We start from the raw sequence: 15,165 nt of genomic DNA on the forward strand, positions 1-15,165 counted from the left end.
GAGTGCACCAACAGGGATCCTGAGTTCCTGAAGACTGTGATCACTGGTGACGAGTCGTGGGTGTACCGATATGACCCGGAAACCAAGGTCCAAGCGTCACAATGGAAGCATCCAACATTCCCGAGGCCCAAAAGAGCACGGCAGGTTCGGAGCAATGGGAAGGTGATACTGACTGTTTTTTTCGATTACCGGGGTGTTGTGCATCATGAGTACGCACCACTAGGCCAGACTGTCAATAAGGAGTACTACCAACAAGTCCTCCGCCATCTTCGTGATGGAGTTCAGTGCAAGAGACCAGAGCTGTGGGACGCACACAACTGGCAGCTTCATCATGACAATGCCCCAGCTCCTTCATCACACCTGATCCAGAGTTTCCTGGCCAAGCACGGCATTCAGCAGGTTTGCCAGGCTCCCTACTCTCCTGACATGACTCCTTGTGATTTCTGGCTGTTCCCGAGATTGAAGAAACCGCTAAAAGGCTGCCGTTTTGACAGCCGCGAGGACATCATACAGATCGCAACGGCGCAGCTGCACGCGATTCCAAAAGAAGCCTTCCAGAATTTCTTCCAGTGATGGAAGGACCTCTGGGCTAAGTGTGTGGAGTCACAAGGGGCCTACTTTTAAGGCAATTAGGTACTGTAACCACGCCCAAGGTCAGATACTTTTTGGACAGAGTAGTATATTTTATTTACTCTTATTTATTTAACTCATATTTTATTTTATTTCTGAAACAAAACTATGCCTCTTTAATGGTTACCCTTCAAGTTCCTAGAGCTTGCCCCACTGGTGCTACAGTGATTTTTATTCTACTGTAATATAAAAAAACAATGATCTTTTATAAAGTCTTCCAAACACTACATCTATAGGTCAGCAATTTTAAAAAAATTCTCTTTATGAAACAACTAGTTCACAGGGTCACTTAGCACATATGCCCTCACCTGAACCAAACTGGGATTTCCCTGGAAAGCTGCGAGGTCAAGGGGAGTGCGTCCTGTCTTATCTGCATGGTTCACATTTGCTCCACGATCCAGCAAGCACTGTGCAGCCTGCACTCTTCCACGCAGGCATGCCCAGCCCAAGGCAGTAAGTCCCTCCCGATCCTGCCGCAGCTTACATGCCCCTGCACCAACAGCAGAACAAATTAATGTGCAGAAGAATGTACCAAAATGCTAATGATCCATAATCTGTCCCCCAGGTTCTCACTTAGAGGGATAAGTATACTTTAAGTTTCCATGCTTTGAATCTATCGATGTATTCAGTAAAAATTTAACAACTATGAATGCTAACAAACTCCAGGATACACAGTCTTCCTTGAGAAGCTGACACTTATTTAACCAATCAAGAGATTCCATGCTCTTCTGGAACCTGAAGATACATCACCATGTTCATAAAAGCCTGCTACCAAACACAATCCAGAGCGGGCTAAATTCAATCTGCGTCATGACACCGTATTTCTCTAACATTAATTTTAAGTGTGGTCAGCCTCTTCCTTTGAGATCTTCTGATCTGTACTTGCTTCTCACTTTCCCTGTGCATGATACATGACCTGACTATCTCATTCCCCCAGATTTAATCATCCTAATAATATCAGAAAAAGAGTATATATTTTAAAATAATCATTATGAAATTCTTTCCATCTTTCTTCCTTGTTCATGTGATAATTCTGTCAGCATAATTCACCTGAGAATATAGACATTATTTTAACAACAAAACTAATCAAGTAACAACATAATATAAACTAAAAACATTTAAGAAATAATTCGGAATCTTATGGGGCACTATATTGAGGCCTTAGAAGGGAGTCCCATAGAATGTGAGAATGATGGTGCTCAAGGTTCCCCATAATTTGCCCAGTGCTAATTCCCTTCCAGCCCATTGTAGCCTGTACCAAACAGCTCTTGTCACTAGTGAAGCTTATCTCATGTGTTTATCGTTATGAACATGAATGGTTAGACCAATAGAGTACAATGGAGAATGAAGCATAACAGCTAGAGACATGGCTGATCCACAGTACTTACTTCCTGGTCTCAGTATGGCGTATACAAATTGCAATGGGGTCTGACTTCTGGGTGACTCTGTACATCATATCAGATCTAGTCATATTGTAAGCACACATTCACAACTGTCCATTAACCCAGTAACTGCCAGGCCCTCCCACAGAGCTACCTGCCAGAAACACCAAGGCTGCTTGGAGGCATTTTTTTTATTGCTAGTGGGGTGGGACTAAGTCCCTTGTACTGTGGCCACTTCTGGCCTATTGTACCAACCCCAGATGATAGGTTAGGGTGATTGTAAAGCATTTGGTGGAATGAAGATTTGCAGGGGAAACCGAAGTACTCGGAGAAAACCTGTCCCAGCACCACTTTCCACCACAAATCCCATTTGACCAGACCAGGATCAAACCCGGGCCGCCAAGATGGGAAGCCAGCGACTAACTGCTTGAGCTATGACGCAGCCCCTGCTTGGAGGTAAATGCCACTGCACTCTAAAATCCCACAATACTTCTGTGGATTACCTTCCATTGCCCACAGATGTGGATAGGATGAAAGCTTGTTCTTTCTTTTAGATATCAGTACATAATACTTGGCACCATCAATTGACAGAAATGCTCTACTGTGTGATTAATATTGCACCAGTCTAATCAGAATGTGGTGTGCAAAGGGTTAAACTCCTTTACCAAGAAATCAAGCTGTTATTTCATAAACTATTTTTGCTGCACCATTTAAATTCATCATAAGACTTCAGACCAGTAAATTTATATGCCCTTGATCAATGCATTTTAGTATGTACAGTGGAACCTCGCTTCTCAAGCATAATTCGTTCCAGAATCTTACTCGTAATGCGAAACACTCGTTAAGCGAAACAATTTTTTCCATATAAATTAATGTAAAATACGATAATGCGTTCCATGCCGAAAATAATACTCAAAAAATGTTATGTATAACGTTTATTCAAAGAAAATTATATATACATTGTTAAGGACCGTGAACCACCTTCATCTTTTCTTCTATGCGGAATGAACCAACCTGGAATGTGAATTCGATTTGCAGAAAAAAGAATAGAAATAATTAGTTTATTATTTATGATACACAACTAATTCTTTTTTTACTAGAAAGCTGTCTAGAGACACAGCATTATCATTAAATAAATTTGTAGCGCGCATAGCCACTGCCTTATTAGGGTGACGCTTCTCAATGTACGATGCAACAGTTTCCCATGCTTTCAACATTTCTCTTATTGCGCCCGAAGATTGTTGCTTTGCTGTTACCTTCTCCTCCTCCTCTGACACACTCTCCTCCACAACTTCTTCCTGTGAAACACAATACAACTCCAAATCGTGCAAATCGTTGATGTAGACCGATTGTATGTGCATGCTAGATCAGCCACGCTCACACCTTGTTCTTGCTTTTAAATGATTTTACGTTTCATTTCTACAGTTATTTTTATTTTCTTATGGCTGTATTTTTGCGACTTTTTCTTCAGGGACATTTTTTCAAGGGTTATTAAACTTTGCACAAAAAAAAATCACAAATAATATGTCTGAACACAAGTTTGGAAAAATGTGTGATCACAAGCAACACTAAGATGCTAGCAGAATAAGTGCTAAACACTGACTGATGTAGCAAGCGCACAATCTGGGATTTCCCCTCTCATCACTCGTTATGCGAAACATCGCTCGTTAAGCGAGGTTCCACTGTATATTAAATGTAGTGGGGGACACTGAGTTTTAAAATGTTCTTGGTTAGATATAGGAAAGGGTGGAACTGAAAGTATGATAAACCTGATGCAATTTTGTGTTATTTAAGAGATTGTTACTTCTCTAGTGACTAGAATTTGGATGTTTCAAGACAAATATCTGCCTTCTGTGACAATTCAAAGAGTACTGAACCCTTAAAAGAGGGGAAGGGATCTCACATCCATATTTATAACAGATTTCACTTTAAAAATAAAAGAAAACAAAAATATCTGTATTCTTCTGAAACTTTCAGTTTTAGAAGCACATACTTCCCATTTAGGCAGAAACAATCATCTTTCTTCAACTTACATAAGCCTATATTCTCATTATTACAATATTGAACATAAGTCAGATCTGGACTTCAACCCACAAAACTTCTCCAGGACTAGCACACTCAGTAACTTAACACGATTAAAACTTATCACACAGTGGTCAAACCAGTTCTCTTTCATATTGTCACATGTTCGGTGTATAACATGACAAATAACTTCACACCTTACTGGATATAGCAAATTTTATTTCACATTCGCTCTTACAATCACACAATTTACAAGCTCAACATTACTGCCACCAGCAGTATCACAAATACTACACTGCAAATGCTGGTTGACTGCCTGGCTGACTTGTTAACTCGTAACTCAAGAAACTGAGAACTAACTCGTTCACTTGAGAGCTGTGACTGACTCGTAGGCTTGCTTGGAACTAACTGTAAATAGACTTCACTGTTCCTTATGTAGCCTCGTTCCGGACAACACAGAAAACAGCCACGTAATAGGCACTACTGTTGTCTGGCTCTGTGTTGCTAGCATCACTGTCATGAGTTGTTTACTGCTGCCTAGCAACCGCGGTATCTTTTGGCCGCATCACCACTGGTGGGGTAGGGGAAGGGGGGTTCATCCACCTGCAACTCTAGTGACGACAGCGGTGTTATGTCACCACTGGTGGGGGAGGGGTGTCCTGCATTGCGCAACACGTCACAATACATTCACAAAAATTTCTTTGAAGAAGAAAGCAGAATGATGATGCCACCTCTTCTTTTTAGATATTCCTTTTTCAAAATTTGAAGTTCTACTTAAAACACTGTACAAAGGTGTATATGTATATCTGAAACCAGTAATATGATCCAAGGCATGTATGGTTTTGAACCACACCAACACAGAGACTGCACATTCAAATTTCACTAAAGGCACAATTATGTGTCCATATTTTGCTGAAATTTCTTCTGCATACATAGAGGCCTCGATGACAGATCAATTCCTTATTCAAGAAGTAACACCGAATGTCTAAAATATAGTAATTCACTGTTCCAAAACTTTAGAAAATATGAACAGGCTCTATGATCTAATCTACGTATGATAGCTGAAAAACAATAAGAAAATAAAGAGAAGAGAAGCACTTCTAATGCTGCACTCTGACTGGTAAGCAGCATTCTCTGTGATCATTTAGAATACAAATTTCTGGCAGAGTAGCTTTCAAATGCAACACATTTCAGACAAACCATTATAACTCACCTTTATCCAGTAGCAGTTCTATCAGCCCAACATGCCCCTCTGAGGCAGCAAGCATTAGAGGAGAGTGACCCACAGGGTCACATTGTTCCAAAGGTGCATGGCTCTGCAGAAGCTTCTCTGCCACAGCCCAATGGCCTTCTTTCACTGCTAGAAGCAGGGGAGCCATTTCCTGCAGAGCATGGAGGCGCTTTTTATAAATGACCCAAAACAAACTACTCTGTGTCACTCCCTAATTTGAATATACCCACAGGTCTGAAGCCAGTTTCCTCTCCATAAAATATTAAATGCTGAGATGGGTGCTCTTCTGTTAACTAAACTGTGTTAAAAAGTAATAATCAGTATGTACTAAACTGCATGAGCCTGCCATATTAAAGAAATAACAGCTCTTAGCACATATGTCTAGACACTACAACAGTTTATCAGTTATCAGCAGTGCACCAAAGTATGTTATGCAGTAAAAATGCTGTTCTCTTGCCATTTGACTAAAAAATTATTTAAGAAGTTTCATACTTTTTCAAACTCTACCCCTGTACAAAATCCATGACATTCTTCCCATTTCATAAGTTTAGATGGCTGAAATTTTGGTATTACTGGTTATAAACAAATCTGTCTGAGCAGTATGCCCTTGCAGCTGTCAAGAAAACTTGATTTACTCACACTTATTTTGTAATTTGATAACAGTATTGTAATCTTCTGCCATATTTTGAAATAGTTTAAACTATCTTAGTTTGTATACTGGTCAGTCTGACAGAGATATAAGCAAAGGCATCAACCATCTGCTTGCATTGAATACTTATCTGAAATGTGGATTTCATAAAAAGTGTGACATCTTCAATGTGGAGACAACTTAGAATCCCTTGAGAAAACAGACTTATATGTCAAGTTTCAGGACAGAGATTTTGAAGTTAAATATGATCCCTTAAACTGTCAATTAGAAACAATAAATACAAATAAACAAGCACTGTGGGGTCACAAGAGCATGTATTTAATGGGACACCAAAATGCACCTGCCTCAAATTTTCAGATGCACCCAATTCAGGAACTCAGAAACTGTCTGAGGCCTTTTGTCATTTCCAGCAGTCCTTTCAGGGAAATTTAAAGGTCTCTAATACATTCCAACAGTGCTTCCTAGCCACTCTCTCTAATTTGTCATATATGTATAACAATCTTCAGACTACATTCACTGGCAAACTTATATATACTGATGAAGTAACGCATAAGCACAACAAAGTAGAGATAATAGTCATGTTTATAGCTCACCTTCCTGTTGACAGCAGAAATGCTGGCCCCTCGGCTGAGCAGGGCTGTACAGACATTGTGGCAGCCATTAGAAGATGCCACAGTCAGTGCTGTTTCTCCAGTCAGTGTGTCATGGGCATCTGCCTTAACTTCTGCCATATCCAAGAGATACTCCACAATCTGAGAACAGTCAGAAATATCAGAAGAGGAAATACTGCTAGGTACTTGTAAAGATGTGACATAATTATGTATCTGGAGAGGGTTGGGGTGGGGCTTAAAATTAATTAACAAAATCTATATTTTGCTACATAAGTTCATAACCCAAATATGCTGCTGTCAAAAATGTTGGTCTCCTTCACACAAATACATTTTATGAGAAGAAACGCCCTTGATGGCTTTCCCTTAGTGCAATCCTTGCATTAAGGGAAGGTCACATTTGTCCACATGTTTCTTCTCTGAAACCACTCAACAGATCCTGTTGAAATATGATTTTGGGGGAGGGATTTGTCCCTCCATTAAAGGTCATAAACTGAATATGATTTTGCTTATTATTATTATAATACACTTTACATCTTAATCAGTTTTGTCAAAAGTGGTACAAACAACTGATACATGAAAAATACAGGCCTCCAGCACAGTAAGATCTACAAAATTAATAAAACTACTCTTTTCAATATGATGAATCTTTAGTGAAATACAATGACATTCTGTACCCTATAAAGCATGGCTGACTGCTGAATCTTTGATCATTCAATGATGCTTGTCAAGATGAGATTTTAGGTAAGACCAAACAGTCCAGAGTTCCTAACTTTTAAAAGTTCATGATGATCTTACAGATATAGTTGCCAAGGTGTGGACTAGATTAAACTGGCTCATGATGGCGTTCAATATTTAGCTTTGGTGATAAGTGATGAATGTTCAAGTTCCATAAGAAAAAGGAATTAAGGTGAATAATTTTGACAGCTGAAGGAAAGTAGTTCATCAGTGCTATAAGTGCTGAAACTCACCTCAGTGTGCCCCTGAGCAGCAGCTGCCACTAAAGCCTGCTGTGCTGCCTCGCACAGCTCCACTTCTGTCTCAGGGTTGCGGAGCACCCAGTCACATGCCAAGAGATATCCCACTACATTCAGGCGACCATTTCTTGCAGCATGAACTAGGGGACAACGGCCAGCTGTGTCTGCATGTCCCAGACTGGACCCAGCTGCCACCAGCTGGCGCACAACTTCACAGTGGCCTCGTGTTGATGCCAGCGACAGAGCTGTGCAGCCCTGACTGTTGGTCAGTTCCACATCTGCACCAAACTCCAGCAGTACAGATACCATCTCAGCAACACCTTCATGTGCATACATGCACAACACTGGTGCATTGCCCAGGAACTCTGTTGTGTGATTTGGAGATGCTCCAGCCAGCAGTAATAGACGAGACACCTGTACCAACACAATTTTCATTAAAATAAAATATTATAAGAACAATGCTTTACAGATTATACCAGTGCATAACCCTTTCCACATGGCACCACACTACACAAATTGTGTATAATAACTTGTATAAGGCATAAGATATTATCATTTATATCAGTGTGGCTACAGACAGGTTTTGGATTGACGCTGAATTCACTGCACACTTTGATACAGCATGCGGTTACATTTTACAGTTCACTATTACAAACACACTGTCTGCAGTCATGTCTTCACTGCCATTGCTTGGCAGTGGCTTCCAGTGGCAGACATTCCCCTGCCTCTAGGTTCCCAAACTGTCTCTGGCCTCAGCTACCAGCTTCTAACAGCAACAGCTAATAATGAACCCCATCAGCTCTCTGACTCAATGCAACTGCTAACTGGTCCTGGTAATAACACTCTGGTATGGATGGCATAGGAAACGTCTCTTCCATTATTGCTGTTCTCTTGTTGCAATGGAAACACGCTTGCTTGTGGGGTTGTTACATAGCAATGGCTGTTTTACAGTTGCTTGTTTTGATGTTGTTGTTTGTGTGCATGCACATGCAAATATATATGCATGCATAAAACTATATTCATATTATTCTTCATATTTCATTATCCTGTTCACACATAGTTTTTTCTGTAATACGCACTATACTTTACAAGACGATGTATCCAACTAACAACATTTTAAGAACAAAAATAAATATGAAACAATATTAAAATCAAGAATGGTCATCAGTGACAAGGTTTTGGCTTTCAGGTCCACTGTCGTTATTTGTCTAGGTATATGATGAGGTTCCCTTCTTTCAGTATGGATAGTCCTATATTTCTATTATCTCAGTACATAATAACCCAGAAATCCAGACAGCTGGGGAGACTAGCTAAGTCTATCTTTTGACCAGAAAGGGGGAAGTGGAAGCTGGAGTAATCCACAATGGATAGGCATGACACCATAACTGTGGTGGAGACAACACGTATAGGATATGGGAACCTGAATATCTTGCAAGTTTGAAGACAGAAAGGTGGCAATTTCACCGCTAAGGTAACTCTACATAGCACCTGTAACATGGCCAGGTGACAAATTACTTACTGGTAATCCTATAAATGGCATAGCATGTAAAAAAAATACAAGCAAAAGTAAAAAGGACCAAGAGAGTACCAGTTTAACAACAGAAGAGCAGCACAGCCTAATAAGATGAAAAATAATTAAATAAAAAGACTGAACAAGATCTCACTAATATTACCGTACTGTGTGAAATGTGTTCAGAAGAATCAATTATAAAATTATTATGTTGGACACTGTACATTATCATAGGTATATTTAAATAGTGGTACATTTCCAAAGCTTGATCTGACTCCATCATCAGATGCACAATAGGAGGAAAGAACTCTACTCAGTTGGGCGCAATAGGCAAAGCTAGTCTTAACCACTGGGCAATGAAATAGGTTATGAGCAGAAAATACATTCTGCTACCATCAAATGTCAAGTGTGAGAGAGAGAAATGAAAACAGGTTCAAAGCAACTGAGATACCTGTTTATGTGAAATACTACCAGCTGGAGCAATGAGTATAAACAATGAATTTGACTTGATTCATTCTGGTCCGTCACACTAATATTATGAAAATGTTAAATAGTTCCATCCAGTATGACTGGTTAAGATTTTCTTATTTCAAGTATTCATGCCCTTACATGTTTCGGCCTTCAGAGACCATCTTCAGAGGGACACCTTTACATCAATACTGTTAGAAGCCCCCATTACAGTACATTTTCTACAAGTTAAAATATATGCATACAATATAAACAATATACAATTGGCTGTAAAATCTAAGGTCTTTACAACTACAGCAGCTGTTCCAATACCTTAAAATATTTATAGTTAGTTTGTTAAGATTCTATTGGAATTCGTGAACCAAGCTGGTTCGTGTCGTCCCTCTTATTATTTCTTTCGATGGGGGCTGAACGTGTGCCACCCTGTCCTTCTTGAGAAGAGGGTTCTTTAATGTTGTCCTGTATGTGTTTGTAGCCTGCTCTATTATGAAATAAGAAAATCTTAACCAGTCACACTGCATGAACTATTTAACTTTTTCAGAGTATAAACAACTTAAAACCAAAGACTTACTTCCTATTCTGTAGCACTAGAAGCTGATATCTACACTTGGTTGGCTGATTACCCATTCTCCTGTTTTGATGAAAATTGTATCTTTGTGTTCCCTGATGATCCTGTTTTCTTCTTTGTAAAACATTTCTGTCTTGTTTCATTGTATTCTGTGGTCCTCATCTAGGAGTGTTCTGCTATTTTTGATATGGTTATATCTCCCATTTTTGTGTTCTGTTTGTGCTTCAGGACTTTGGTGTAAAGTGATCTAACCATCTTTCCTACATATCTTTTTCCACTTTTGCATGGAATGCTATACATAGTCTCTGGATTCCTGTTTTTCATCTTTGGGTTTAGTTCTTGTATGTAACTATACTAACTATTTAGTTCTTGTAAGTTTATACTCTCTTATCCCACTGGTGAAATATGATGTCAACAGACATCATGTTGTTGACATGTTGTTTTGAGCCCCCCTTGCATATCTATCTCCCATATGAAACCCGACAGTAGTAAAATGCATATCCTACTTTATGTTCTTTTATTTCCAGGTAACCAAGACTGTCTCTGTCTAATAGGCCCAACTGAATAGGATAATTTTCCCTTTTTTTTCTGTCTGATAATGGAAGCACATCCAGCTTCCAAATTATTGTATAATTTACATATACCTAAGAGGGTCCATGTCCAATGTAATAATTTTATAACAAATAACTGACCACTGTCACACAAACCTTCAGAGGCTCATTAAAAATGATGAAGTAAGCTAGCTGAGAAATCCTGATCTGTGTGATGAAAGGCTAGAGAGAGATATGCAGATTATTATTCAGGGACCTAAACAATATATAACATACTTTAACATTGGGGCTGTAGATGTTCCTGAGAGTGCAGAGGGCTGCTGAAACATCCTCAGAACTACTGGCCACCCAATGAGCCTGGAGGTCTCTTGACGAGTATTTGTGTAAAGTCATATTCTTGTATAGGTGGGCTTTCAGGATGTGATGTCCTAGTTCCAAGGTCTTTTCTGCATCAAGGGGTGCTTGAACACGAGACATCCGGAATGCAATGCCGGCATGACCTGAACGTAGGTCACACAGGAACTTGTTGCTCTCGCCTTCGTCACGACGGATGAGCCACTCTCGGAACGATGGGTGGAAGAACATATAAGTGTTGTCTAGTCGCTTGACCAACAGACCTGACAACAGCTGAAAATAGAACAAAGGTGAATAATAAGTACAGGAAAAATTAACCATGGGACCACATTATACATTCCTGTGGTCCTAAAACTTCATTACAACAAAGTGCCCCACTTCTATGATTATTGTTTAGTTAAAACCACATCATACAAACTGCATTGGAATACATCTCAGTGTACTTCCTTATTTGTTAATGAAAACATATATTCTAAGTGACAGACCAACTACATGGTAAAGGATCTTTTGACCAGTACATATGCAGGAAAATGAATTTTCCAGTTACAGATAAAACCAGGATGAAAATTTTTTGAAAAATTTTAAGAACTGAGATGAGAGCAAAAACTATCTACAGTAGTACAATTTTTACACATCAATCATTTATAACACTAACCACTTTCTACTTAGCAGCTGTTTTCTTGAGCTAGTAACTTGTACCATGGCACTCGTGTGTTCCTGAACCTTCAGTCAGGTTCAGGAACAATGATAGCATATACAAATATTTAGTGATTCCTTGGGTAACAAATGTGAAACAATCACTGAAAATAATTCAGCATTGCGGCTATTCACCACAGTACTTTCTAATATCGCAATGGACAGAACAAAGAACTGGATGGCTATCAACTTGCTCACCTTGAACCTCTGAAGAAATTCATCCCACGGGAGGAACTGATTCGTGTGTAGGGCATTAATGGAATAATATATTTCTAGCAGTGTAAGAGGGTAAAGGGCTGCTAGACACACACTAAGGATGGGTGCCACCTTCTCGAATGACCGCAGTGTTGGGAAGCGAAGGTTGAAGTGCAGTAAGAATATCTGGGCTAGTGACACTGGAAGCACCTGCAGAAATTTTCAACTGGTTAACAACTGTTTTTAATTTGCAATAAAATAAACATTAGTACTGCATTTTCCTGAACCGGAGACAGTAATTTCTTAGTGTCTTCAAAAAACAGAAAACTCCTTGTTTTACAAATACTCAATTAGAGAATATTTGCATTAACAAACTTAAAAAATTAGTATTCCTCTTGTTGATATATGTAATGCATTTTCACTAAAATCAATGAACTCTACAATAAAAACACACCACACCATGTGAAACTTTCTTCTACTAATTCTTTCTCTTTCTTATAATGTATTTCTTTTAACTAAATTTCACAGCTGCTAAGTTTAAACAACAGCTGATAATACATGTATGTCTACTATATACTGTCCATAAAATCTGTCATCATCATCATAAACATTATCATAACCAGGTACACCATACAGGCTAATAACTGTATGTCATGAAGAAGTTCTGAGCCCTAAAAGGAAAGAAAATTTCAAGCCTGTACAAACTGTACTTCAGAATGTGATCTTATTATTTTTAATTAAAATCTGCCACTTGGAAAGGGAATCTTTTCATAATCACATAAATAAAATAATAAAATACTAAGTCATGAATTTCCTAAATATGACCCCCCACATCAATGAACAATATTTTTCAAAATAAGTAATCAGTTTCCAACATCATACAGTGATTTCATAAACTTTATTGTTCAACTATGAGTAACAATTACCAAAGGAGGCAAAGACTAAAGGTAATTCTTCCAAAATGTTCCATCTATGACAAAGAGAATATTAAAATATTCCTGCAAGAATAGCCTGTTTGCACATGCCTTATATCCAGAAGACTTGGCCACTAAATGTCCTCTCTCCAGCAGATCAAGGGTTAGTTTGGCAAAGAGAAAGGATCCACGGCTCAGTCCAAGAAGATGCTGAGAGAAACGGAACTGTGAGCTGGAACCACCATCAAGCTTCCCTGAAGTTGAAGCCACATTGCTCTGGATGCTGGGACTGTTGCTCAGGCGAAAGTTAATGTAGTCCAGTAGGTCCTTTTGCAGGTTCTCATTTGAACTCACTTTGTCAAGACTGCAAACAGAAATGAGTCACTCATGACTAATGTAGCACAAAAAGACAACTGACAAACTCATAGGTACAAAGAGAGAGCAGACAGATAGATAACAGACAGGTGGTCACTGGACCTGTCTGACTTAAGTCTCTGATACTATAACCAAAATGTTCAGTGCCATGTAAAAAATACGAGTGGTGATCACTATCAATCCCATTCATAGTGACATGTTGCACAATGGAGGACAACCCCTCCCTCCCCCAGAAGTGACGTGGCAACTCTGGCCACGGTGACGTGGCGGGTGAGTCAGCGTTCCGTCCCCCCCTCTCCGCACTGTGACATGGTATGCAACGCCGCTATCAACACGGCGTCAGGCAACAGCGGTACCCATTACGTAACAGGCAGACACTGCAACTATATAAGGGAACTATACAGCCACCGAAGGAGTTAAAAGTGTATCAGCGGCCAAAGACAGTTCTCCAGTCAGCAGTGAACGAGTTAAAAGTGTATCAGCGGCCGAAGACAGTTACGAGTTAGTCGGCAGCAAACAAGTTAAAGTGTGGCAGCCTACAAAGACAGTTGGAGTATAGCAGCAGTCGTGGAAAGAAGAACCGGACATGTGTGATAATCGGTGATCGTTTGTGATAACTGAAAAATAATTTGGAGTGTGTAATACAGTGACACTTATATAGCTCCCGTACTGTGAATACATGTAGACTACTGAAGATAGAGTAAACAGATTATTGTGAATAGGGTTATAAAGTGTGAAACCCCGCAACAGTGTTGTAATTAACTGTAGCTGAGATTGGTAAGTTGTTAAATAAACCGATTAACAATCCGAATGGCGTCTTCAGTAACGAAACACGTTACAATACATTCTGAGGGCAAAAAGCAGAGCNAGGTTGTTAAATAAACCGATTAACAATCCGAATGGCGTCTTCAGTAACGAAACACGTTACAATATTATCAAAATTCATTTCCAATTTAATTTTTTCACCTCAACTCATTCTTCCAAGGCATCACTGCCCAAAAGACATCCATATGAAAATCCTCGATCAATTTTCTGAGTCCACCATCCACATGAACCCATACTTCATTTCTGTAAACTGCACTTGCAAAGAGCAGCACTTGTTGCTATATTTTAACATATAAAAAAATTGGTAGCTTGGTATCTGCCTACCTCCACCAGCCACCTATTTTGCAGAAATCTACATTGCAAGACACATTCTTAAAACTAATGTAACTTGTAACTTTGTTTAAATTGCCACTGCTCACCTTGAAATCTGTCTATTAGTATATGTGAGAGTGATATCTTGTGAAACACCATCCTTTCTGTACAGAAACCTCTCCAAGTCACTATGATCCTTTGTTTCTTTCCAACTTATTGATATATATTTTTCTTTTTCAGAATGTACAACACTTCAGCCTTCTATACAGCCATGAATATTTAACCCTTCCCCATATATATTCCATCTACAATGTTTGGATTTAAACACTCTCCTCAAGGCAGGTTCTAAAGTACTCTTGTCTGTAATCTTTCATGCTAAACCATAAAATCTTTGTTCAAACCTGGGGGAATGCAGTTGGTATGAACAGAAAATTACTAATATTCAGTATTTACAAAGGAAGAAAAGGAACAAAAACATTCATTCATAAAAACCCAATCCAAACTATGAGCCTTACTGGTTACCTTTCTCAGTTATAAAATGTTGAATATAGTTCAATTGGACTTTGTAACAATAATACTGTTCCGTTTGTAGAATTTAATTTCATTTAATTTCATTTATTCTTTAAATTCAATAAATCCTTTTTGGCGAAGCCTAGGATGTTGAACAAGTCACAATGAAATCAAAACATACACAAGAACAGTTCATAAAGTAGAACTCAGTCACATACAGAACAACCATAAAATGAAATTATACAGTGATAATCAAAACACAAAAAGTAGAATATTATATTTAAGCATCCAGTTACACTTTACACAATATATGACATAAACTCCGTCCTAAGCACACGTATTAAAGATAAGCAGCGGCACGCACACAGGGAGCCTACACAAAATAACA

The 15,165-nt window shown here is 38.9% G+C and overlaps 1 protein-coding gene across 4 annotated transcripts in view; it reads right to left on the reverse strand.

Moving 5' to 3' along the window:
* Positions 1-15,165, reverse strand: part of LOC111867047 (protein TANC2) — a 634,194-nt gene that overhangs the window by 14,647 nt on the left and 604,382 nt on the right. For all 4 annotated transcript variants that reach the window (XM_023856516.2, XM_023856514.2, XM_023856515.2 and 1 more), the window contains 7 exons: positions 12,867-13,119; positions 11,845-12,051; positions 10,873-11,223; positions 7,494-7,913; positions 6,508-6,666; positions 5,248-5,416; positions 939-1,120 (listed from right to left, as the gene is read on the reverse strand). In XM_023856516.2, coding sequence (XP_023712284.1) covers positions 939-1,120; positions 5,248-5,416; positions 6,508-6,666; positions 7,494-7,913; positions 10,873-11,223; positions 11,845-12,051; positions 12,867-13,119 — 1,741 coding nt within the window. The remainder of the gene's footprint in view (positions 1-938; positions 1,121-5,247; positions 5,417-6,507; positions 6,667-7,493; positions 7,914-10,872; positions 11,224-11,844; positions 12,052-12,866; positions 13,120-15,165) is intronic.

The sequence above is a fragment of the Cryptotermes secundus genome, unplaced genomic scaffold (genome assembly GCF_002891405.2).
Source record: "Cryptotermes secundus unplaced genomic scaffold, Csec_1.0 scaffold60, whole genome shotgun sequence".
NCBI classification, from domain to species: domain Eukaryota; kingdom Metazoa; phylum Arthropoda; class Insecta; order Blattodea; family Kalotermitidae; genus Cryptotermes; species Cryptotermes secundus.